This window comes from Aplidium turbinatum, chromosome 10 (assembly GCF_918807975.1).
Source record: "Aplidium turbinatum chromosome 10, kaAplTurb1.1, whole genome shotgun sequence".
Taxonomy (NCBI): domain Eukaryota; kingdom Metazoa; phylum Chordata; class Ascidiacea; order Aplousobranchia; family Polyclinidae; genus Aplidium; species Aplidium turbinatum.
The window spans coordinates 23685452-23710707 of NC_137481.1; the positions used below are offsets into that span (position 1 = coordinate 23685452).

The window sequence follows — 25256 nt, forward strand, 5'->3', positions numbered from 1 at the left end:
TAAAAAAAACAGCTTACAGGCAACTTTTTAACTGTCTTTCCAAACAAGTATTCTTTAAATATGCTCTATATAACGTTTTCTACCTGTCTTTGGAAGCTGACTGTACCAGCTGCACTACAAAACCTTCTGTAATTTTGAAAAGAACCTCATGTTTCACTGGCTACAAACTACCGCCCTGGTAGTGTCACAAGAATAAGGCAATCGCTGTGAGCCTTCGCATCCCCTGTCGTTACCAACGGCATTGAAAAAATTTAGTGCGTAGGCTATTTTGTTTTGAAGTTCTTTCAGCAACAGTTCCACGCATTGCAAGCTTGTTAAAAAATGCAGCACTAACCATCTCACTGAAATTGATTTCAATCAACCCATAAAAGATCGCAATATGTTCAACCAGTGAAAATACGAACATCTAGCCAAGCTTGATAGGAAATAAAATTATTAACATCGGAGGAAACGTAGCCTAATAAAAACAGTAGCCTACTAACATCGCGAAAAAGCGGTTTTGTTTTTGGTTTCAGAAATTTGCATTAGAACAGCGAAACGAGACATAACTGAATGTCGTCGTGTTTCAAATTTGATTAAATTTTGCATTAAATGTGCTTTTGTTGAACGTTTTTATAGGGGCAGGATTCTCGAGGCTACATTGTTGCTCTGAGGGGGTTCGCGGTGCAAAAATGGTTGAAAATCCCTGGCCTAAGGCAAAGTAACTCCATCCATCCATGCAGACGGTAGCACAGCAGTTACAAAGAGCTGGTGGTTTGTTCCTCAGCGTTGTTTGCACGAAAATTGGTATAACGTTGAGAGAAAAGTCTGACCTCTGTGGAAATAAGGTTGAGACGTAACTAAGCCTATCTCCGTAGGAACAATCTAACCACTGAGCTAACGGTCCACCCCGTTAGGTCAGTGGTTACGCGCATGGCTCAAGATCACGCGGCACTGGTTCGACTCTCGGGGTCTGCGCTTGAGCAACACATTTCAGGACTGCTCTCCATTCAGCGGCACCTAATGAATGGAATAATTCCCCGGCAACAACACTTCAACAATCGGAAAACTTCACTCTGCCAATCTTGGTAACCGGCCTTGCGTCAAGAGCCCCTGCAAGTATGCGAAACTACCAGGAATAACCTATCCAGTCTTTGTCAGTCCGAGGATAAAGATTCAAAACCAACCAACAATGCAGTGGTGCATGAGTCGGCGTCGTAGGGGATAAAGGAACGAAGTCTGATGGTGATGGTACAGTAATGAGTTTGCATTCTAATTTCTATTTGTTGTTCGACCAGCTACCAACCAGAGATGTTTTGTTTGTCTGCTTTATTGAAGTGTCGTTGAGTGGCTGGCACGAATTGATTTCTTCATTTTACAGTAGTTCACAAGAATGTTTGTTTGAAGGAACATAGACCTTAGAGCGCAAAAAGATAGGTTGGCTCCAGTGCTCGTCGACCGAGGAGCAAAGTGGCTTCCTCGCGACAAAACAATTGAATAAATGGGCGACAAAAATACAACAAACAATTTAAGCTTCCTAGCACCAACCTGTCTGATGGCATCAACAACATGGTCGTTCGGTTCAGTTGTTTTTATTTCTGACCAGATAGGTTTGGTGCTGTAAGCATTAAAACTCTTCCACAGATTTGGCATGAAATTCCAGTCGCAATACTTCAGTCGATCTTAAATCAATAAGATCATTTGGCTATGCAATGATCGCAATTGTTTGCTCATTATAAACACTATTATGATGGTAGTCTGCTGTGATTCATGTTCGAAAATATTTTTTTTATGATTCCCTTCTGTCATTGCGCAAACAATTGAAATAAAGTAGCCTTCCTGCAGTCAATACCAAGACACTCACGTACCCCTTTATACTATCCTACGGACCCCACGGGGGCCGCGCACCCAGGCTGTAAACCTGTGCTTTAATCTAAACCAACCAATACAACTCCAAAGAATACGCGGTGTTTTCTTCGTTCCAAGGCCCCCTGAAAATAATCTGGGCCTCTAAAACGATCCCAGACCGAGTCCAAAAGTACCTCTGGAACCCCAATGTTCTTGTTTGAACGATTTTTAAGAAGCTTTTAAATCAATACTAACTTTCAATTCAAGCTTTAAATAGTTAGAGTTGGCATCTGACATTGGAGTATGTTAGCAAGACTGTAGCAATTGAACATTGAAATTGATGGGCATCAATAAAACAACAACGGTCTTAATTTATTTGTTTTTATTCAACCGCAATGAGACAATAACACATTGGTTGATATCATAAACTAAGCTACGACAAACTGCATTTCACGTATTAATTTTCACAAAAACCTACAATTTAAAAATCTTGAAAACAAGGGATGGAATAAGCATTACACTTTGAAAGACGTTGGAATGTAGTTAGAAGTTTTGCGGTGAAGCACAGATATAGGGGAGTACCCATAAGGAGTAGGCTTAGTTTTAGGAGAGGATATCTCTCTTGATTGATTTGTTTTCTTTGGGGAAATTTTCATTCTGCTGTTGCTTGATGAAGTCCGATGAGGTGGAAGAGCTGTTGAAGATCGAGATGACTGTTCAGTGAAACTTTTTTGAGGTTGCAAGCTTTTTGAATTTTCTTCGGGAGGAAGGTCTTCATCATCTGAAGAATAATTAAAGTCGTCTATATTCCAGTCATCAAACTCTGAAATATCCGCTTCCGAATCGTTGAATTTCAATTTTTTCATCGCTTTCATCACAGACTGATGTTGAGCAGGAAATATCTTCCTTAACAAACTTTCCTCCATCTTGCTAGGAGTGGGAGGATGCAGCTTCTGACTAAACGAGTCTTCATCTTTGATCAGGATGTACCCAAAGCGTTTCAACTTTGTAAATTATCACCAAACAAACAAATCCAAACACTGTTCAAGAACCTGATTGGGAAATACAAGCTACGCTCAATTTGGTAAAAAATATGCATTTTTGAGTAAGATAAAGTAGAATATTGTATATATCAGTGTTCCAATATAGCGGTAAGCATCCTCCTTCTGCATGGCTGCAAATGTAAAACTTTGGAAAGGTTACAAACAAGTTCCTATAGTGTGGTCAGCGGTATAATGGTTAAAATTTTAGGTTTTGTAGCAGTATACCTGTGTTCGATACCAGGTCGAGGTAACAGTATAGAACTATATTACCGTTTTCTCCCCACAGTCCTCTTCCTGTTCAAAACAAATAGTAACGGACGAAAATGGACGGAGAGTCCCCACTGCAAGGGATATTGCTTAGAGGGTAGCAGTATGACGGAGCAAGCTCAATAACCTTAGAAAGTTCCTAGACAGACATCAATCTCAAGTTGACCAAAATAGTTCTGCTTCTTTTCACCTTGTTTTTCCAGGAATGGAAGCACTTGATCTTGGCCGTTGGAGCAAGAGGAGCTGTTGAGACCTCGAAGAGAAAGGTCTGTGCCGCATGGAGGCGCCATCGTTCCTCATACGCGTGCGAGAGGAAAGGGGGGATTTTGTTGCACTGTGTTTGGCCGACAAACGACGCGGTGTTCTCCCGTCGTCGTGATCTTCATGACGTAATGAAAGTCTATAGAATATTGAATTATTATTTAAATGTGTTTTATTTTGAGCTAATAGATACTTAGCACCTGAAGATTCTTTAAATAAGAAACCGTAAGTAGCGTCTGCTTTTCCAATATATGTGATACTATTTTAACAACGTAATTTGAATATGATCACACATATATATTATATACATGACCTTCTTACTATCTTTTTTATTGCGTTTTACTGTTATTTTTTTATTGAATTCTTACTGTGTATTGCGGCCTTCGGGTTAATTTATACAAGTCATCATTTGGCCCTCAGAACAATTTGAGTTTGAGTTGATTTAAACAGTTTTATAGAAGGCTTAATCAGAATCAGAAAGTTTGATATTTTGTTGGTGCACAAAAATTAACATGCTCAGACAGCAAAATCTCTCATTTTACATTGATTACATTGAAATAGTTGGAGTGAAGGAAGAATATGCTGCTAACAGAGCGATGTGGAGGACTGCAATCTGCACTGTCGATTGCACTTGAAGTGGGAATAAAGCCAGAAGAAGATTGTAGGCTACAACCAAACTGGTTCCATTTGTTTGCTTTTCAACGCAAATTCGGATGTACTCGATCCCTTCTGAGGTCCATTTATGAACTTTATGACATTTAACCTGCACGTGATGTTATTCCTTTGTCAAATATCGCCATTGCACAATATTGAACAGATACGGAAATATTTACCAGAAGGGTAATTTCCAGGAATCTTTTTGTGGGTGGAATATACCGACATGGGCACTGCGAAACCAGACCTGTGCATCGGCAATTTATTTGACAAACCCAAGGGGGTATGTGCGAGGTGTTGGTGCAAGTCAGACTTGTAACCCACTATCATTGTTTATTAATGTAGCCTAGCCTACTTATTAGCGATCGTGTATCCTTGTAGCGCGTTGATGCTGAGTTCATGTCGTCACTTCTGTTCAACAAAAAAAAGGTATTTAGTATAAGTAGAGCTTAACATTTAACAGATGGCTACGCTACGAAGTTGTTCTAGTAGCCAAACGAAAGCCTGCAAATGACGTAACTCTAAACTACAATTTTCGTTTCGAAGTAGGCTACTGCCATATATACATTTAGTTGGGCGTAATGTTTTAGACAAGCTCTGAAGACAACTTTACAAATGAAGATAGAAACGACCTATGTAAGCAACGATCATGCTGCTAAAAGCAATGCTGCCACAGCAAATTTGGAGAAAACACAAGATTTAAGAAAAAAAAAGCACAAGATTTGGATACATAAGCACAAGATTGCAAAATTGAACCTTTGCGACCCATTTTGTGCCAATTTGAAGAGTAACATGACTCTGAAATCAACAGTTTAGAGAAGATATATGCTCACCGGTACAAAATCACTGTCTCAAGATTTCAATTTGTGGTCTTTAATTTAATATCACAAATCTTACAAAAGGCTACCTATAAAAGGCTATAAAACCGTACATGTCAATCAGTTTTATCTTCTTGTATCGAACTTTTAAAATCAGGATCATTCAACCATTGACGATTAAAAGGACGTTTATACCACTTTTTTGTTTTGGGACTTGGTGAATGATTGTCATTTTTTCATGCTGATGTACTCTTTTTGCTGCTCTTGTTATCTAGCAACACAACCTCTGAGTCTGGCAACGACAACTTTTAGCTCATCTTGTCAGGCTTGATAACTCAATGTGTAAAATTGGTCAATACGCCTAAGTACGGTACTAGAAACCTAGTTACTAAAACCTTTCAGTGCCAGTCCTTAATTCTCTACCAAACTCAAATCCATGGTAACAACGGTAAATTTGACTTTGATTAAAAAAAAACAAGATTTAGCCAAAAATCGATCAGAAAGCACAAGAACACAAGATCAAAAGTAAAAACACAAGATCTTGTGCTAAAACACAAGCCGTGGCACCACTGGCTAAAAGCGAAATTCAATCTATTGCATCACCTTTAAATTAATTTGTCTGAAGGTTATAAACAACAAGATTGTTCAAGAAGAGTTGTAAACGCGTGCAAACGATAAAAATAATAATGATATTTTGACCGTTCAACAAACTTTTGCGACAAATGTTGTAGGCCTACAGGAATGTTGAGCAAATGGAAAAGAAAAAGGAAATGTTTGCTGAAATCGAAGCTAATTGATGAGGTCAGACAACCAATAGCAGGATCGACAAAAAATGGGAGGAAGTACCGGAATTGCTAATAACCAAAAATTCTTAGCAAAAATAGATAATGTAAAATATCAAACCCAAAAAAGCAAAGAGTTGAACTTGGATAGGGAGCTTGTCCCTATAAAGTTTTAGCAAATTTTAATTCTATAAGCTTACTTCAATTTTATATTTTAATTATAATTTAATAATATAATTTATTTTATGATTATGAGAGGTTATTAGCTGTAAGTTACTATTTCACAAATGTTACCTTATTTTGGTCGTTTTTTTGTGGTCCAATATTGTTTAAGATGTATATTTTTATTTGACAAAATTCCTCAATTTTACGGTTTTGGGGGGACGTGTCCAAGTTCTCCCCGTAATCCGCGATTGCAAAAAGCTCATTACAAGAAAGACCAGAGAACCCAAGTTCTTTTTGAGCACATTTACATACATTTAACGGAACTTGGCTACACAAACAAATTGTTAAACTGAATTTGCTTTCTATAACTGGTATGTTTATTCGCCTGATTCAAACTGAATGGAATGCTTTTTATGTGAGGCAGAATAGAGAAGCAGCCATTCAAATGTATTTTATAGCAGTTTTACGGCTGATGAGCAATTGTTAAGAACAGGACATAAAAACTGCTCAGTAAAACGTCCTTTTTGTTGGTGAAGTAGGCTAGACACTTTCAGATTATAGTTTAAAGAACTTAGAAACAGAAGAACTTGTAGAGTAATGATAGGCCGCAAGAGAAGCTTCAGATACGAACCGACACATAATCTGTTCGAACGATAGACCAAATATTATATTTTTAGCTTGTGAATGGTAAGTGCTTTTTGCTAGAATTAAGTAAAAAGATTCTTTGCAAAAACCTATGGGGTTGCTAGCGATCCAGTCAGGTTGGCTAATAATGTGACAAAAAGGTTAATTATTCTTTACGGAGTCACAAATCAAAACAATGGCGTTGACGAAAGTCAAGGTGAATGGTAGCTGGAGAAGTACACGGAGTATGGCGGTTGTGCGGTGTCTAGTAGCCTATGAGAGGTACGTGCCTGCAAATTTTCCTTCGGGTCGCTAGCGAACCACTTAGGCGTTTAAGGATTTATTTATTGCTAACACTTTTTTATTTGCTTTTTAGAATTGTCTTTTGTCAATTTTTAGTTTTATTAAATGTTTCGTTGATTAAAAGATACATGTTGCCAATTTCCTTGTTTGTTTAAATAATTGATATAGTTTTGGTAGCCTACTATTTTGGCACAGAAACCAACATAAGGTGGCTAGCGACCCAGTTAGATAATGAGGATTGGAGAAACACCCAGGTGTTTGCATGAGGCAACTGCTTACGTAGCTGCTTATATCTAGAAAAAAGTTATTACGATGTTGATTGATGGTCGACAAATCTTCTATTTACAGGTAGCCTACAACCAGAAACATATAGAAGCCAACTAGCCTCCATTTCTTTTGAATTGTCAGATCACTGCTAACAAAAATTATCTTAAGCTTTGAGGAGATGCTATCTTTGAACAAACAGTTTGAGCAAATTATTAATAACAAATAATTAATTAATGAAGCCATAGCAACAAGACGTCGAAAGTTAAAACCAGTTTAGATTCTTCCACACTTTCACAAGTTAAATTAATCACTAAGAAAAAGTATATAAACGGCAATTAAAAACATGCCGTTTTTGCTTCAAAAACGCAGCAACAAAATCGCTTCGATTTCGAAATGAAACAAGACGAAATTCTTCAATAAAAATTGAATTCGAAAAAAAAAAATCTTTGACTTTGTCTGTTAGGAGTAACTACCTTGCATTAGCACTTGAATGCCCAAGAGCATCTAAAAATAGAAAGTTGCCCAATTTTGTGTAAGTTGGTATCGAATTCACTTGACGTACAGTAATTTGAGACAGGTCGTCCATATTGTGGAATCATTTTTAATACAATACAATACCATAAGGACGATCTTACATAAACATTCCCTTAGTAGGCTATCTGCTTTTGTCTGGAAATTGCTTGTTTTAGTAAGACGTGTATTCATAGGCCAATGTTTGAATCCCACAATTAGAAAGCACCTACACAGTATGCGTTGTTATTGATATAGAAAGTTGATAAAGCTTTGGTAGAGAGTTTGCTTTGTTGCACAATAGAGAAATAAAACAAAGTAACTTCAGCGGGTTTAACATGATGTATTAGCCTACATACACACACAGGTAAATTTGACTTTGCACTATAACTGTATACTAACGACACTCCAGACTGAAAAGCACAAACTGAACGAGTGACACAGGAATGATTACAAGTAAATTATACGGCGGAAAACAGATCACATGAGGTGTAAATTACAGGCATTTGACAAACAATTAGAACACACACAAGACAAGAGGAACGATGTGATAGTGAACAGATATGATCAAAAGTGGGAAGAACTAACTGGAAAAGGTGATCTGGTACTATGACACTTCCTCAAATGGGCGATCTACCTAATACAGAAAGCATATCACTAAGAAAACAAATCAATAGCTTTTTTTCCCTAAAGTCTGAACCTTAATTCATTTGTCCAGGCAAACACTCACAATAGTATTTCAATAAAATTTAAAATTTAATTTATGTCGTGGAACCGGTTTTCGTTCATTAGAACTCTTCAGCACAACTGGATCGAAACAAAATTACTTGAAACAAAAATTAGCCTACAAAATTAATAGATGTCACTGTCAGCATAACTGTACCAAAACGAACGAAAATTTACATACGGTATTAATTAGATAAAATGTTCATGTCTTCCATGTTCTTTTCTTTTTTTCTTTTCCTTTTCTTCATTTTTTAGCAAAAACGCAACTTTCGAATACTATAATTTGACCTAGCTTGATTAAGTAAAGGCAAACAGTTGAAAATTCAAATAAAATTTACTAATCAGGAGGATAACAGAAATGCTTTGTCGGTGAAAGCTAGAACAAACGCTTCTATTACATCATCATGCAAAACTAGCATACGCAAAAGGTTAAGCATTCAATGCGGCAGAAATAGGTGACAAGGGAATGGAAAAACTAAAAAAACCGTATCTATGATCAAAAGTGGGAAGAACTAACTGGAAAAGGTGATCTGGTACTATGACACTTCCTCAAATGGGCGATCTACCTAATACAGAAAGCATATCACTAAGAAAACAAATCAATAGCTTTTTTTCCCTAAAGTCTGAACCTTAATTCATTTGTCCAGGCAAACACTCACAATAGTATTTCAATAAAATTTAAAATTTAATTTATGTCGTGGAACCGGTTTTCGTTCATTAGAACTCTTCAGCACAACTGGATCGAAACAAAATTACTTGAAACAAAAATTAGCCTACAAAATTAATAGATGTCACTGTCAGCATAACTGTACCAAAACGAACGAAAATTTACATACGGTATTAATTAGATAAAATGTTCATGTCTTCCATGTTCTTTTCTTTTTTTCTTTTCCTTTTCTTCATTTTTTAGCAAAAACGCAACTTTCGAATACTATAATTTGACCTAGCTTGATTAAGTAAAGGCAAACAGTTGAAAATTCAAATAAAATTTACTAATCAGGAGGATAACAGAAATGCTTTGTCGGTGAAAGCTAGAACAAACGCTTCTATTACATCATCATGCAAAACTAGCATACGCAAAAGGTTAAGCATTCAATGCGGCAGAAATAGGTGACAAGGGAATGGAAAAACTAAAAAAACCGTATCTATGATCAAAAGTGGGAAGAACTAACTGGAAAAGGTGATCTGGTACTATGACACTTCCTCAAATGGGCGATCTACCTAATACAGAAAGCATATCACTAAGAAAACAAATCAATAGCTTTTTTTCCCTAAAGTCTGAACCTTAATTCATTTGTCCAGGCAAACACTCACAATAGTATTTCAATAAAATTTAAAATTTAATTTATGTCGTGGAACCGGTTTTCGTTCATTAGAACTCTTCAGCACAACTGGATCGAAACAAAATTACTTGAAACAAAAATTAGCCTACAAAATTAATAGATGTCACTGTCAGCATAACTGTACCAAAACGAACGAAAATTTACATACGGTATTAATTAGATAAAATGTTCATGTCTTCCATGTTCTTTTCTTTTTTTCTTTTCCTTTTCTTCATTTTTTAGCAAAAACGCAACTTTCGAATACTATAATTTGACCTAGCTTGATTAAGTAAAGGCAAACAGTTGAAAATTCAAATAAAATTTACTAATCAGGAGGATAACAGAAATGCTTTGTCGGTGAAAGCTAGAACAAACGCTTCTATTACATCATCATGCAAAACTAGCATACGCAAAAGGTTAAGCATTCAATGCGGCAGAAATAGGTGACAAGGGAATGGAAAAACTAAAAAAACCGTATCTATGATCAAAAGTGGGAAGAACTAACTGGAAAAGGTGATCTGGTACTATGACACTTCCTCAAATGGGCGATCTACCTAATACAGAAAGCATATCACTAAGAAAACAAATCAATAGCTTTTTTTCCCTAAAGTCTGAACCTTAATTCATTTGTCCAGGCAAACACTCACAATAGTATTTCAATAAAATTTAAAATTTAATTTATGTCGTGGAACCGGTTTTCGTTCATTAGAACTCTTCAGCACAACTGGATCGAAACAAAATTACTTGAAACAAAAATTAGCCTACAAAATTAATAGATGTCACTGTCAGCATAACTGTACCAAAACGAACGAAAATTTACATACGGTATTAATTAGATAAAATGTTCATGTCTTCCATGTTCTTTTCTTTTTTTCTTTTCCTTTTCTTCATTTTTTAGCAAAAACGCAACTTTCGAATACTATAATTTGACCTAGCTTGATTAAGTAAAGGCAAACAGTTGAAAATTCAAATAAAATTTACTAATCAGGAGGATAACAGAAATGCTTTGTCGGTGAAAGCTAGAACAAACGCTTCTATTACATCATCATGCAAAACTAGCATACGCAAAAGGTTAAGCATTCAATGCGGCAGAAATAGGTGACAAGGGAATGGAAAAACTAAAAAAACCGTATCTATGATCAAAAGTGGGAAGAACTAACTGGAAAAGGTGATCTGGTACTATGACACTTCCTCAAATGGGCGATCTACCTAATACAGAAAGCATATCACTAAGAAAACAAATCAATAGCTTTTTTTCCCTAAAGTCTGAACCTTAATTCATTTGTCCAGGCAAACACTCACAATAGTATTTCAATAAAATTTAAAATTTAATTTATGTCGTGGAACCGGTTTTCGTTCATTAGAACTCTTCAGCACAACTGGATCGAAACAAAATTACTTGAAACAAAAATTAGCCTACAAAATTAATAGATGTCACTGTCAGCATAACTGTACCAAAACGAACGAAAATTTACATACGGTATTAATTAGATAAAATGTTCATGTCTTCCATGTTCTTTTCTTTTTTTCTTTTCCTTTTCTTCATTTTTTAGCAAAAACACAACTTTCGAATACTATAATTTGACCTAGCTTGATTAAGTAAAGGCAAACAGTTGAAAATTCAAATAAAATTTACTAATCAGGAGGATAACAGAAATGCTTTGTCGGTGAAAGCTAGAACAAACGCTTCTATTACATCATCATGCAAAACTAGCATACGCAAAAGGTTAAGCATTCAATGCGGCAGAAATAGGTGACAAGGGAATGGAAAAACTAAAAAAACCGTATCTATGATCAAAAGTGGGAAGAACTAACTGGAAAAGGTGATCTGGTACTATGACACTTCCTCAAATGGGCGATCTACCTAATACAGAAAGCATATCACTAAGAAAACAAATCAATAGCTTTTTTTCCCTAAAGTCTGAACCTTAATTCATTTGTCCAGGCAAACACTCACAATAGTATTTCAATAAAATTTAAAATTTAATTTATGTCGTGGAACCGGTTTTCGTTCATTAGAACTCTTCAGCACAACTGGATCGAAACAAAATTACTTGAAACAAAAATTAGCCTACAAAATTAATAGATGTCACTGTCAGCATAACTGTACCAAAACGAACGAAAATTTACATACGGTATTAATTAGATAAAATGTTCATGTCTTCCATGTTCTTTTCTTTTTTTCTTTTCCTTTTCTTCATTTTTTAGCAAAAACGCAACTTTCGAATACTATAATTTGACCTAGCTTGATTAAGTAAAGGCAAACAGTTGAAAATTCAAATAAAATTTACTAATCAGGAGGATAACAGAAATGCTTTGTCGGTGAAAGCTAGAACAAACGCTTCTATTACATCATCATGCAAAACTAGCATACGCAAAAGGTTAAGCATTCAATGCGGCAGAAATAGGTGACAAGGGAATGGAAAAACTAAAAAAACCGTATCTATGATCAAAAGTGGGAAGAACTAACTGGAAAAGGTGATCTGGTACTATGACACTTCCTCAAATGGGCGATCTACCTAATACAGAAAGCATATCACTAAGAAAACAAATCAATAGCTTTTTTTCCCTAAAGTCTGAACCTTAATTCATTTGTCCAGGCAAACACTCACAATAGTATTTCAATAAAATTTAAAATTTAATTTATGTCGTGGAACCGGTTTTCGTTCATTAGAACTCTTCAGCACAACTGGATCGAAACAAAATTACTTGAAACAAAAATTAGCCTACAAAATTAATAGATGTCACTGTCAGCATAACTGTACCAAAACGAACGAAAATTTACATACGGTATTAATTAGATAAAATGTTCATGTCTTCCATGTTCTTTTCTTTTTTTCTTTTCCTTTTCTTCATTTTTTAGCAAAAACGCAACTTTCGAATACTATAATTTGACCTAGCTTGATTAAGTAAAGGCAAACAGTTGAAAATTCAAATAAAATTTACTAATCAGGAGGATAACAGAAATGCTTTGTCGGTGAAAGCTAGAACAAACGCTTCTATTACATCATCATGCAAAACTAGCATACGCAAAAGGTTAAGCATTCAATGCGGCAGAAATAGGTGACAAGGGAATGGAAAAACTAAAAAAACCGTATCTATGATCAAAAGTGGGAAGAACTAACTGGAAAAGGTGATCTGGTACTATGACACTTCCTCAAATGGGCGATCTACCTAATACAGAAAGCATATCACTAAGAAAACAAATCAATAGCTTTTTTTCCCTAAAGTCTGAACCTTAATTCATTTGTCCAGGCAAACACTCACAATAGTATTTCAATAAAATTTAAAATTTAATTTATGTCGTGGAACCGGTTTTCGTTCATTAGAACTCTTCAGCACAACTGGATCGAAACAAAATTACTTGAAACAAAAATTAGCCTACAAAATTAATAGATGTCACTGTCAGCATAACTGTACCAAAACGAACGAAAATTTACATACGGTATTAATTAGATAAAATGTTCATGTCTTCCATGTTCTTTTCTTTTTTTCTTTTCCTTTTCTTCATTTTTTAGCAAAAACGCAACTTTCGAATACTATAATTTGACCTAGCTTGATTAAGTAAAGGCAAACAGTTGAAAATTCAAATAAAATTTACTAATCAGGAGGATAACAGAAATGCTTTGTCGGTGAAAGCTAGAACAAACGCTTCTATTACATCATCATGCAAAACTAGCATACGCAAAAGGTTAAGCATTCAATGCGGCAGAAATAGGTGACAAGGGAATGGAAAAACTAAAAAAACCGTATCTATGATCAAAAGTGGGAAGAACTAACTGGAAAAGGTGATCTGGTACTATGACACTTCCTCAAATGGGCGATCTACCTAATACAGAAAGCATATCACTAAGAAAACAAATCAATAGCTTTTTTTCCCTAAAGTCTGAACCTTAATTCATTTGTCCAGGCAAACACTCACAATAGTATTTCAATAAAATTTAAAATTTAATTTATGTCGTGGAACCGGTTTTCGTTCATTAGAACTCTTCAGCACAACTGGATCGAAACAAAATTACTTGAAACAAAAATTAGCCTACAAAATTAATAGATGTCACTGTCAGCATAACTGTACCAAAACGAACGAAAATTTACATACGGTATTAATTAGATAAAATGTTCATGTCTTCCATGTTCTTTTCTTTTTTTCTTTTCCTTTTCTTCATTTTTTAGCAAAAACGCAACTTTCGAATACTATAATTTGACCTAGCTTGATTAAGTAAAGGCAAACAGTTGAAAATTCAAATAAAATTTACTAATCAGGAGGATAACAGAAATGCTTTGTCGGTGAAAGCTAGAACAAACGCTTCTATTACATCATCATGCAAAACTAGCATACGCAAAAGGTTAAGCATTCAATGCGGCAGAAATAGGTGACAAGGGAATGGAAAAACTAAAAAAACCGTATCTATGATCAAAAGTGGGAAGAACTAACTGGAAAAGGTGATCTGGTACTATGACACTTCCTCAAATGGGCGATCTACCTAATACAGAAAGCATATCACTAAGAAAACAAATCAATAGCTTTTTTTCCCTAAAGTCTGAACCTTAATTCATTTGTCCAGGCAAACACTCACAATAGTATTTCAATAAAATTTAAAATTTAATTTATGTCGTGGAACCGGTTTTCGTTCATTAGAACTCTTCAGCACAACTGGATCGAAACAAAATTACTTGAAACAAAAATTAGCCTACAAAATTAATAGATGTCACTGTCAGCATAACTGTACCAAAACGAACGAAAATTTACATACGGTATTAATTAGATAAAATGTTCATGTCTTCCATGTTCTTTTCTTTTTTTCTTTTCCTTTTCTTCATTTTTTAGCAAAAACGCAACTTTCGAATACTATAATTTGACCTAGCTTGATTAAGTAAAGGCAAACAGTTGAAAATTCAAATAAAATTTACTAATCAGGAGGATAACAGAAATGCTTTGTCGGTGAAAGCTAGAACAAACGCTTCTATTACATCATCATGCAAAACTAGCATACGCAAAAGGTTAAGCATTCAATGCGGCAGAAATAGGTGACAAGGGAATGGAAAAACTAAAAAAACCGTATCTATGATCAAAAGTGGGAAGAACTAACTGGAAAAGGTGATCTGGTACTATGACACTTCCTCAAATGGGCGATCTACCTAATACAGAAAGCATATCACTAAGAAAACAAATCAATAGCTTTTTTTCCCTAAAGTCTGAACCTTAATTCATTTGTCCAGGCAAACACTCACAATAGTATTTCAATAAAATTTAAAATTTAATTTATGTCGTGGAACCGGTTTTCGTTCATTAGAACTCTTCAGCACAACTGGATCGAAACAAAATTACTTGAAACAAAAATTAGCCTACAAAATTAATAGATGTCACTGTCAGCATAACTGTACCAAAACGAACGAAAATTTACATACGGTATTAATTAGATAAAATGTTCATGTCTTCCATGTTCTTTTCTTTTTTTCTTTTCCTTTTCTTCATTTTTTAGCAAAAACGCAACTTTCGAATACTATAATTTGACCTAGCTTGATTAAGTAAAGGCAAACAGTTGAAAATTCAAATAAAATTTACTAATCAGGAGGATAACAGAAATGCTTTGTCGGTGAAAGCTAGAACAAACGCTTCTATTACATCATCATGCAAAACTAGCATACGCAAAAGGTTAAGCATTCAATGCGGCAGAAATAGGTGACAAGGGAATGGAAAAACTAAAAAAACCGTATCTATGATCAAAAGTGGGAAGAACTAACTGGAAAAGGTGATCTGGTACTATGACACTTCCTCAAATGGGCGATCTACCTAATACAGAAAGCATATCACTAAGAAAACAAATCAATAGCTTTTTTTCCCTAAAGTCTGAACCTTAATTCATTTGTCCAGGCAAACACTCACAATAGTATTTCAATAAAATTTAAAATTTAATTTATGTCGTGGAACCGGTTTTCGTTCATTAGAACTCTTCAGCACAACTGGATCGAAACAAAATTACTTGAAACAAAAATTAGCCTACAAAATTAATAGATGTCACTGTCAGCATAACTGTACCAAAACGAACGAAAATTTACATACGGTATTAATTAGATAAAATGTTCATGTCTTCCATGTTCTTTTCTTTTTTTCTTTTCCTTTTCTTCATTTTTTAGCAAAAACGCAACTTTCGAATACTATAATTTGACCTAGCTTGATTAAGTAAAGGCAAACAGTTGAAAATTCAAATAAAATTTACTAATCAGGAGGATAACAGAAATGCTTTGTCGGTGAAAGCTAGAACAAACGCTTCTATTACATCATCATGCAAAACTAGCATACGCAAAAGGTTAAGCATTCAATGCGGCAGAAATAGGTGACAAGGGAATGGAAAAACTAAAAAAACCGTATCTATGATCAAAAGTGGGAAGAACTAACTGGAAAAGGTGATCTGGTACTATGACACTTCCTCAAATGGGCGATCTACCTAATACAGAAAGCATATCACTAAGAAAACAAATCAATAGCTTTTTTTCCCTAAAGTCTGAACCTTAATTCATTTGTCCAGGCAAACACTCACAATAGTATTTCAATAAAATTTAAAATTTAATTTATGTCGTGGAACCGGTTTTCGTTCATTAGAACTCTTCAGCACAACTGGATCGAAACAAAATTACTTGAAACAAAAATTAGCCTACAAAATTAATAGATGTCACTGTCAGCATAACTGTACCAAAACGAACGAAAATTTACATACGGTATTAATTAGATAAAATGTTCATGTCTTCCATGTTCTTTTCTTTTTTTCTTTTCCTTTTCTTCATTTTTTAGCAAAAACGCAACTTTCGATCATAGATATTATCATAGATCATAGATCATAGATCATATCATAGATCATAGATCATAGATCATATCTATTATCATAGATCATATCACTTTTGATCATAGATACGGTTTTTTTAGTTTTTCCATTCCCTTGTCACCTATTTCTGCCGCATTGAATGCTTAACCTTTTGCGTATGCTAGTTTTGCATGATGATGTAATAGAAGCGTTTGTTCTAGCTTTCACCGACAAAGCATTTCTGTTATCCTCCTGATTAGTAAATTTTATTTGAATTTTCAACTGTTTGCCTTTACTTAATCAAGCTAGGTCAAATTATAGTATTCGAAAGTTGCGTTTTTGCTAAAAAATGAAGAAAAGGAAAAGAAAAAAAGAAAAGAACATGGAAGACATGAACATTTTATCTAATTAATACCGTATGTAAATTTTCGTTCGTTTTGGTACAGTTATGCTGACAGTGACATCTATTAATTTTGTAGGCTAATTTTTGTTTCAAGTAATTTTGTTTCGATCCAGTTGTGCTGAAGAGTTCTAATGAACGAAAACCGGTTCCACGACATAAATTAAATTTTAAATTTTATTGAAATACTATTGTGAGTGTTTGCCTGGACAAATGAATTAAGGTTCAGACTTTAGGGAAAAAAAGCTATTGATTTGTTTTCTTTGAACAGATATGTAATTCCTGATGAGGACACACGTACGTGTCAAAAACGTTAGAGTGTATTTTTAATTATGTTATATTTGTGTATGTAATACATCATGTTAAACCCGCTGAAGTTACTTTGTTTTATTTCTCTGTGGTTTAAAAAATAGAAAGATGTCAGAGAAAGTTTAGGCATTTTTTAATTCCTGTCTAATTTTGTGTTTTTTTTAACCCTTTGAGGACCATAAACTTTTGAGACATGTTTTATTGAAATATTGATGATTTTTACTACAACTTTATCACTTTAAAGAGGTATTTGAAAAACAATTAATTTTTTTTATTTCAAATAGAAGTTACGCTGTGGTACATATGTGTACCATTGGTCCTTAAGGGTAATTGTCAGAGAAAGTTTTAGGTGTTTTTTATTCGTGTCTAATTTTGTGTGTTTTCTTTTGAAGCTTTGGCAGTGGCAATCACAAGCTGTAACAGATCTAAGTTTAACCTAGCCGTTAGATTTACATCGCTTCAGGCTGGGACCAACTTTTATTGGCATATCAGACATTTACCTTTCAAAATGACAACATACACATTTATGCTTTTCTGCATAATTTTCTTTGTTGCACCTCACGTTTTTGGCTCGGAGGAAATAAGTTCTTTGAAAGAAATCCTTGAGTAAGTCTTCAATGAGGTTTGATCACACATTCAAGCCAACAGATATTGATTGATATAATCTTTATTCTCGGACTAGGAAAACTTCTTGCAGAGCTCAATCCTGGTAGTTTCGCATACTTGCAGAGGTTTTGAATCACTGGCGCAGGCCCGGTCGCGAAAATTTTTTCCCACGAGATTTCTGTCTCTATTACATATTTTGGTAAAAGTTTGTATTAAAACCGTGTAAATGCAACATTTTCTCGTTGGCACGGTTGGTTCAGTGGTTTCATCCTTTGCTTAGTGATCGAGAGAACAAGGGTTCGACGCCCGTCGAAGTCAAACATTTTTTCTTTAAATTAATTTTTGCGGTGCACAAGAGCTTTTCAAAAAAAGTAGGGTTAGGAAAAGCTTATATTTTATTATCATTGCAGAATTTCATTGGCAAATAGTTATTTCGCAATCTGAATCAACCAATCTCTCAAAACACTTTCGGGAAATCTTACTTTTAGAGGGACTAGAATCAATGAGAAAGAAATCTCGTGGGAAAAAAAATTCGCGGCCCGGTCACCGAGATTGACAGAGTGAAGTTTCCGATTGTTGAAGTCATGTTGCCGGGAAACTATTCCATCCATTAGATGCCGCAGAATGGAGAGCGGTCCTTATAATGCGTTGCTCAAGCGCATACCCGGAGAGTCGAACTAGCGCCGTTTGATAAAACTTCTTCGATCCAGAAGTCACGCACTAACCATCTGAGCTATCGGGGCGGACGGATATTCATGAAAAGCAAGTTTCTATCGTAAAAATAGTTCTTCTTTGACTGTACAAAAATATTCTGCTGGTGCTAGACATCAAGCTGAAGGCCGTCATTATAATGTAATAATATATTAGTAGATATTTAACGGTTGTAAATTAGACCACCCATTTTTATTTTTGCTATATTGTTCCTTAGATCAGTAAATGGCATGCATTTTTTGTTTTACAAAATTTTATTGATTTAATTTTTTTTGGACAGTCTATTAATATAGTAGAAACCAGAGTGTTAAAGTTATTTTGATAATAAAGATTCCAGTTACTGATAAACGTATGTTTAGGAGTGATCTGTTGAGTCCACACAAGCTGAAAAACCGCCAACTGCAGCTTGTTTTGAATGGTCGAGGAATTGACCACACGACTGTATTTGATAAACAAGAGCTGGAAAAACTAATCAAAGACAGTGGGCCGTTAACTGAGGTGAGAAAAGGTTTCCCAAAACAATGCGAGGACGTTTGCAGAAAAGTCGTTGATCTTGTTCGATAATTATATCATATTGTATGTGAGTGAGCAGAGGTTCTCGGTTATGAACTCGAACGAAACGCTTGGGGTCAAAACTGAGCTACTCCCCCCTACGTGATATTTTACCCTTGCCTACCTTTAACCTCGATCTAGACTTAAACTGTGTAATGCAATCAAGACGTCAGTTTCATCTTTTCCATTAACGCAGCTGTGTTTTACAAAGTTTTAAAAAGATTTTCTAATGTTTTGATTTCTGCTAGATATGCAGATTGCAGATGACTTATGTCCAATTGTCCATTGATATGTAAACAACAAAATGCTCAAACTTTCACGTTGTTTTGTCGCATGGGAATCATAACGTTAACAAACACTGCACTAACATGCTTCTTTCAATGTGCAAACTAAGGTCATCAGAGATTGTTGACTCCCAGCACTTCCGCATTATCAAACCTGGCCCTCCTGGGAAATCGTCTGGGCACCCCTGGTGTAAATGACCTAATCCTAGAGTTTAAAGCTTATAAAGTCAAACAATATCTGCACTTTATTGAAGGCAAATGAAGGTTTTAAAAAATTTTCAACATAAATAGAATAATTACATCCCAGCTAGAAATTTCACGTGTATTACACGTAGATTCTACGTACCTTAGGTCGTGTATTATACGTTAATTTTCACGTATAATACACGCATATGTGTCGACACTATTTCACGTGTATTACTCGTATATTTGGTGGTGGATTTCACGTGTTTTACACCCGCATTCCACCTAATTTCCTCGTATCTGACAACACTAATACACGTGTTTTCCACGTATATTTGGTGGTGGATTTTACGTGTTTTACACCCGCATTCTACTTAATTTCCGCGTATCTGACAACACTAATACACGTGTTTTCCACGTATATTTGGTGGTGGATCTTACGTGTTTTACACTCGCATTACACCTAATTTCCTCGTATCTGACACGTAGATTCTACGTTCCTTGGATCGTGTATTTTAGGTTAATTTTCACGTATAATACACGTATAAGTGTCGACACTATTTCACGTGTATTACACGTAGATTTGGTGGTGGATTTTATGTGGTTTTACACCCACATTCTACTTAATTTCCGCGTATCTGAAATCAACAATTTAATACATTTGTATTTGTAATCTACAAAACTTATGCGTATTGTGTGCCATTACTTTTATCAATTGCAGTATAAATCGTCCTTGTTAACTGCAGCTATCTATGTATTCAACTTCAAAAACTACACATCAAAGAACATGTATTTAAAATGCGAAAAACTCAACGGTTGTATTAGTGTTTGTACGTGAGGCCGTGATGGTAATGTTCGGTGTAGACGAGCCAGCCTACACGAGGTTGGAATGTCAGGTCAGCATTCAAATTGGCTCGCTTCCCCGTCCGGCTCGCAGAGTTGGTCCTGTTCCAACATGATCTTGTTTTCATTTTCCTTGTGTTTCTGAAAAACAAGAACAGTGTAAACACTAGCAGCGTACTCGGGAGGATAAAAATGCGTTAGGCAAATAAATAAAAACTTAGGCTTAAATGAAAATTCCTTAATCGCTGATAAACGTTCTTATATTTACCTGTAGACCCTTTGGAGCATTTTTTAAAAAATCCGTGATTGCACCATCAAGTTGGTGTAGTTTTCCATCTTTGTTTAGTGTAAGCCAACATTCTGAAAAAGAAAAGGTATTCATTAATCTTTCTTTTTATCTTTAAAACCATTAGGTAAAGTATGTTTATGACGTACTGCGCCGTAAAAATAAAAAAATGAATGAATTTGACATACTTTAGTATATCACAGTATATCTCTTTAGCTATTTAGAAGTTGTATTTCAATCAAACAATATAATATAAAATAATTAAGGAGCGCTCACAATTATTGTCAACAGCTAATGGTTGACACTTTACAGCAGGGCTACTCTACTGGCGGATCGCGGTCCGAATTCGGACCTTCTGGGTGTTGATGGTGAACCTTAAGCTTTTGGAAGAATAACCTCATTGCCAAGTTTCAGGGCTTTTTTAAACAGATTTCTACTGGGAGGAAGCAATTTTTACTGAGATTATCCTAGTTGCTGAGGGGCTGCGACATCCAGACTCCCCAACACTTTCTCAGAAATCCAATGCGAGTTACATTTTACCTCAAAAAGTGGTTTGGTACAGATAATTTAACTTTCGTGGTTGCGTGGAAAAGAACTTATTTACCGGACTGCTAAAAATGTTCAACTTGTCAACCTGGAACATTGTTAACATTAGTTGAGTAACCCTGCTCTACAGAATTGAAATTGTTGGGAAAATAATGTGGTTGATGTCAATTGTGAACACTCCCATAACAGGAAAAGGTAACGAAATTGCTAACGTGATGGCTTACTTGTGATAACGGAGTAAATAGAAAGGGGTTGTAGGGCTTTTTTCCCTTTCTTCCCCTTCAAACTATATTGGGACCAAAGTTCGCTTGTCCCAATCTTCCTCAACATCAAGCGTAGACAACTTGCTGGATTTCTTCCTCCGAGCGCACAGAGAAAAGTAGTCTACAAATAAAAGTTATAAAGCTTTGGTACAGAGTTTGCTTTGTTAAACCAGAGAAATAAAACAGAGTAATCTTAGCGGGTTTAACATAATGTATTACACACAAAAATATAACATAATTAAAATAAACTCAAACGTTTTCGACACGTACGTGTGTCCTCATCAGGAATTACTAAAATCTGCAATGTTCTGATCTTCTTCGTCGTATGAGCTGTCCTCTTCCGGACTATATGTTTGGGCATGATGTCATCAGCCATTCGACAGTCTCGTCATCCAGGGTCTTCAGTCCAAGCGTTCCATGTGGTGGTTGATGGATTGGGCAGTCATGGACGACATGGTCTACTGTCTGGTGAGGACACACGTACGTGTCGAAAACGTTAGAGTTTATTTTAATTATGTTATATTTTTGTGTGTAATACATTACGTTAAACCCGCTAAGGCTACTCTGTTTTATTTCTCCATGGTTTAAATAAAAATTAGTGATAATTAAAGCAGATGATGTCGAAGAAAAAACATAGCCGAAGTAAAGTACTTCAAAATATAATGTCTGCATACCAAGTTCTTTTTGAAATCTTGACTATTGTCCAACTTGCCACAAAACTCTTCAAAGTTTAGGACATCACGAAATGGCGCCAGGTTTACATCTACAGGTTCAGGGTCTGCAACAGCCGAAGTACTCAGCTTGTGCAAATATACCATCTGCGTTTGCTGGTTCTCCAATATGTTGATCAGCTTTGCACTTAAAAATTTTAGGTCTATTTCAATTTTGTCAAGCCTTCTCGTCGTTGTGGCTTCAAATGCTGTAAAATTTTTGCGATGAGCTATGCGGTCAAAACTTTAACAGTTTGAAATCAATTACAATCAAGTACTTGTATTGAGTAGCCTACAACTGTGCTGGGTACATTGTACAAGAAAAAGGTATCAAGTAGCACTGTATTCTAATCACGCTCAAGAATAGCATACCACTCACCAGTTAGTGCAAGAGATGGTTCGTCGGTGATCAAATTCCGTCTATTATGTGACGACACAAGACTTCGCACTAAAAAAGTTATTAGTAGAATACAGTGGTGTAACCGGCTACAGTTGCTAATTAATTCTTCAATATTTTGAATAAAAATTATGTTACAAATCTCTTGCAACATTCCCAGATACGATTGATTGCATTTTATCCTTCTGAGTGGGAAAGCGTCTTGCACACTAATAATAGAGGACACTGCGTAGAACAACTTCTGCAGTCTGCACCCACCATGGAGTCGACTGTATAACTGTTTCCAAATGGATTTATAACTAATGTGACTGGAATTTAATGCTACCCATCACTCCTGATGGATTACTGGGTAGAGGTTATCGTTGTAAAGTTCGTTGCCCAAGGAAACAATCTGGTGTTGGAAGGTTTTGAACTCGACACCTCTCGATTCCAAAGCCAGCACGTTAACGCTACACCAAAGTTGTCAGCTCATGTTAATACCATACTGCTATACAGATTAGAATAGGCTTGGCTATAACCATGTAGAAAATATTGTCATCTCAACCACAATACACATACATGCAAATACATACATGGCAATTCAGATGGAGCGTGACGTTTCTTTCCAGTACTCGATCCTGGCTTGCCTGGTGTAAATAAGAAAAAAACTTATTTAATTGACATGTTTCAACTTTGCAGAGATTGGTAGGAAATTATGAAAAATTACTGTACTTGATGGAGTACAGTCTTCATATTGTGGCGGTATCGGTAAAGAAAATGAAGAGTTCAATGTAAGCCTCTTTGTCTGATGTCCTTCATCATCATCGCTATCTAAACAAAAAATGAAGTTTACCGTAAACTTCAAATTACAACGAACATGTTTTCTGTGTAGTACCTAGCATTAAAAAATCCGTCTGCCACTATTGGGACAATCTATTTCGGAGAATTCGACTCGGTGAAATCGACAGCCATTTTTGAAGATTTCTAAAATCCCACAGCGGCATATGTATATTGAAAGGAATTAGTTTATAATAGAGGTTATTTACCAAAAAGTCTCAGCCAGAAACAAAAAAAAACAGTTGTCAAACGACGTTTCATGATTAACAACAGAGGTTAATAAAATAAGTCTCAGCGAAAAAAAGCAATCTGGGCAGAAACAGATCCAACACTGACTGCAACGCAGTGTTCTATATAGATAAGACAGCAGTGCCACTGTGCCAGTCTATGATATTTCAGTAATCAACGTAGGTACTAGGTAGCACAGTTAAGACTGACTGAGGGAGGGCCGCTAAAACCAATTACCCTCTTCCATTAATAATATCTACTTGTTTAAGCACAGGTATATGGTCAAACAAAGGGTGTACTGTAAGATTGTACATACATGTACTGTCACGGAATTGTTTTCAGCGTCTCTCCCTCAGCCAGTATCAACTTACTGTGCTAAGTACGTTGACCACTCTCTGTATATATGGAACTGTGTAGCTTAAAGTTTTCGGGTAATAACACAAAACAGCTTTGCGCCATATTTATACATGTACAATCACTAAAGTAAGATCGCAAGAGTCTGTTTCCCTCTATGAGGGTTCGTCGGGAGGTACTTACTGACGAACTCTCGTAGGGGGAACAGACTGTTGAGTGTTGATATCTACATTAAATTTAAAATTAAATATAGAACTACATTCAATAAATTTTTCTTAACTATTTTATCAATTGTTTATCATCAACCTTCAGAGTCAGAAGAACTTAGGACTTCTACTCTTCTCTTCCTACGCTTTCTGATGGTCAGATCTTCTTCTTCCAAGTTCGAAGTGTATTCTGCTTGCTCTGACATCGCCAAAGCAATTTTATAGTCATCTGAAAAATAAACAGCTAGACTAAACTAAATATAGTTATCAGGTTATCAATAATTTACTTCATGCAAAAGTTATCAATACTTGTCATAAAGAAATTGACTACAAAACGTTCTTCTTGCCATAAACACAAAATTTGTAGCAATATAAAAATATATTATTTCTTACCATTACACCCAGGACTCTTATTGCATACAATGTCCATTTCTCCTTATCCACAATTGAGCATTTTTTAACGTGGTAGCTTGCTCTAAATGGTGGCCAATAACAATGACCTAAATTGGTAGTCTGCAAAGTAAATAGCAATTAATACCAGCAGTCAGTACGCCATTTATAAACCAGTTAAGTGAATTTGGTATACTGTACTAGCTTAAAAATACACAAGATCAACACCTGTCAAAAAGTGGAATTGGTTTTACTATGTTGTTGAACAAAGACACAAAACTGGATAAAATAAATTTTCAAACAATTTACCAATGTTTGCTTTGCAGCCAAATTAACCACTAAGCCAATGTCGTCCATCAACTTAATAATGGTGCTCACCTCATTTATAACTGTCCAGTGTCCATGGACTTGGTACAACCTGAACAGCATTTTCCCCTGTAAACTCAACAATTGCATATTTTGCCATTTCTTGACACTAAGTGATTACTTTCCTGAAATGAAAATTCAAAACAGATTGACAATTATTAGGAAGGCAAGAGCTTACCCTTCTCTCAAGTTTTGCAGGCATGGTACGACATTTGTGTCATTTAGGGCGATTTTTTGTCACTAAAGGTACTTATTTTAGTTGTACCAATTAACAAAAGAAATGTAGAACCAAAATTTCATGGTTGTGGGGTAAGTTATAAAGTTACCAAAAGTTAACTTTTGTGTTTTTAGGTTACTTTTTATTTGTTTAGTCACTTTATTTTGCATACTTTTTTGCCTAATTCCCCTTTTTATTTATCTTGCATTGCTACTGG

The 25256-nt window shown here is 35.4% G+C and overlaps 3 protein-coding genes across 7 annotated transcripts in view; 1 reads left to right on the forward strand and 2 right to left on the reverse strand.

Annotated features, from left to right (window-relative positions):
* Nucleotides 1-2214: 2214 nt before the first annotated feature.
* LOC145778012 (uncharacterized) lies at nt 2215-16175 on the reverse strand. The gene is made up of 3 exons (XM_082589397.1): nt 8429-16175; nt 3328-3537; nt 2215-2879 (listed from the first exon to the last, which is right to left on the reverse strand). Exon 3 carries the CDS (start codon nt 2751-2753, stop codon nt 2343-2345), a length of 411 nt encoding a protein of 136 aa, XP_082445523.1. The 5' UTR covers nt 2754-2879; nt 3328-3537; nt 8429-16175; the 3' UTR covers nt 2215-2342.
* Nucleotides 16176-16489: 314 nt separating this feature from the next.
* LOC145778011 (uncharacterized) overlaps nt 16490-25256 on the forward strand; it is a 29697-nt gene continuing 20930 nt past the window's right edge. For 2 of the 3 annotated variants that reach the window (XR_014290404.1, XM_082589396.1), the window contains exons 1-2: nt 17489-17687; nt 18758-18896. Coding sequence is in view for 1 of the 3 variants with exons in the window: in XM_082589396.1 (XP_082445522.1) it covers nt 17590-17687; nt 18758-18896 (237 nt within the window). In the remaining 2 variants the exon portion in view is untranslated. Of the gene's footprint in view, nt 16789-17488; nt 17688-18757; nt 18897-25256 lie in introns of those variants that run through there. The other variant, XR_014290405.1, reaches the window with a different exon arrangement.
* LOC145778741 (uncharacterized) lies at nt 20190-24993 on the reverse strand. Of its 3 annotated transcripts, none has more exons than XM_082590303.1 (10): nt 24835-24990; nt 24460-24579; nt 24167-24295; nt 23174-23272; nt 23035-23088; nt 22445-22513; nt 22030-22133; nt 21317-21476; nt 20529-20620; nt 20190-20401 (listed from the first exon to the last, which is right to left on the reverse strand). In XM_082590303.1, the coding sequence occupies exons 2-10, from the start codon at nt 24494-24496 to the stop codon at nt 20315-20317; spliced, it is 831 nt and encodes a 276-aa protein (XP_082446429.1). In that variant the 5' UTR covers nt 24497-24579; nt 24835-24990; the 3' UTR covers nt 20190-20314. The 3 variants fall into 3 exon arrangements, with proteins under 3 accessions (XP_082446429.1, XP_082446428.1, XP_082446430.1); XM_082590302.1 differs by having other exon boundaries at nt 22030-22274; XM_082590304.1 differs by lacking the exon at nt 20529-20620 and having other exon boundaries at nt 22030-22274; nt 24835-24993.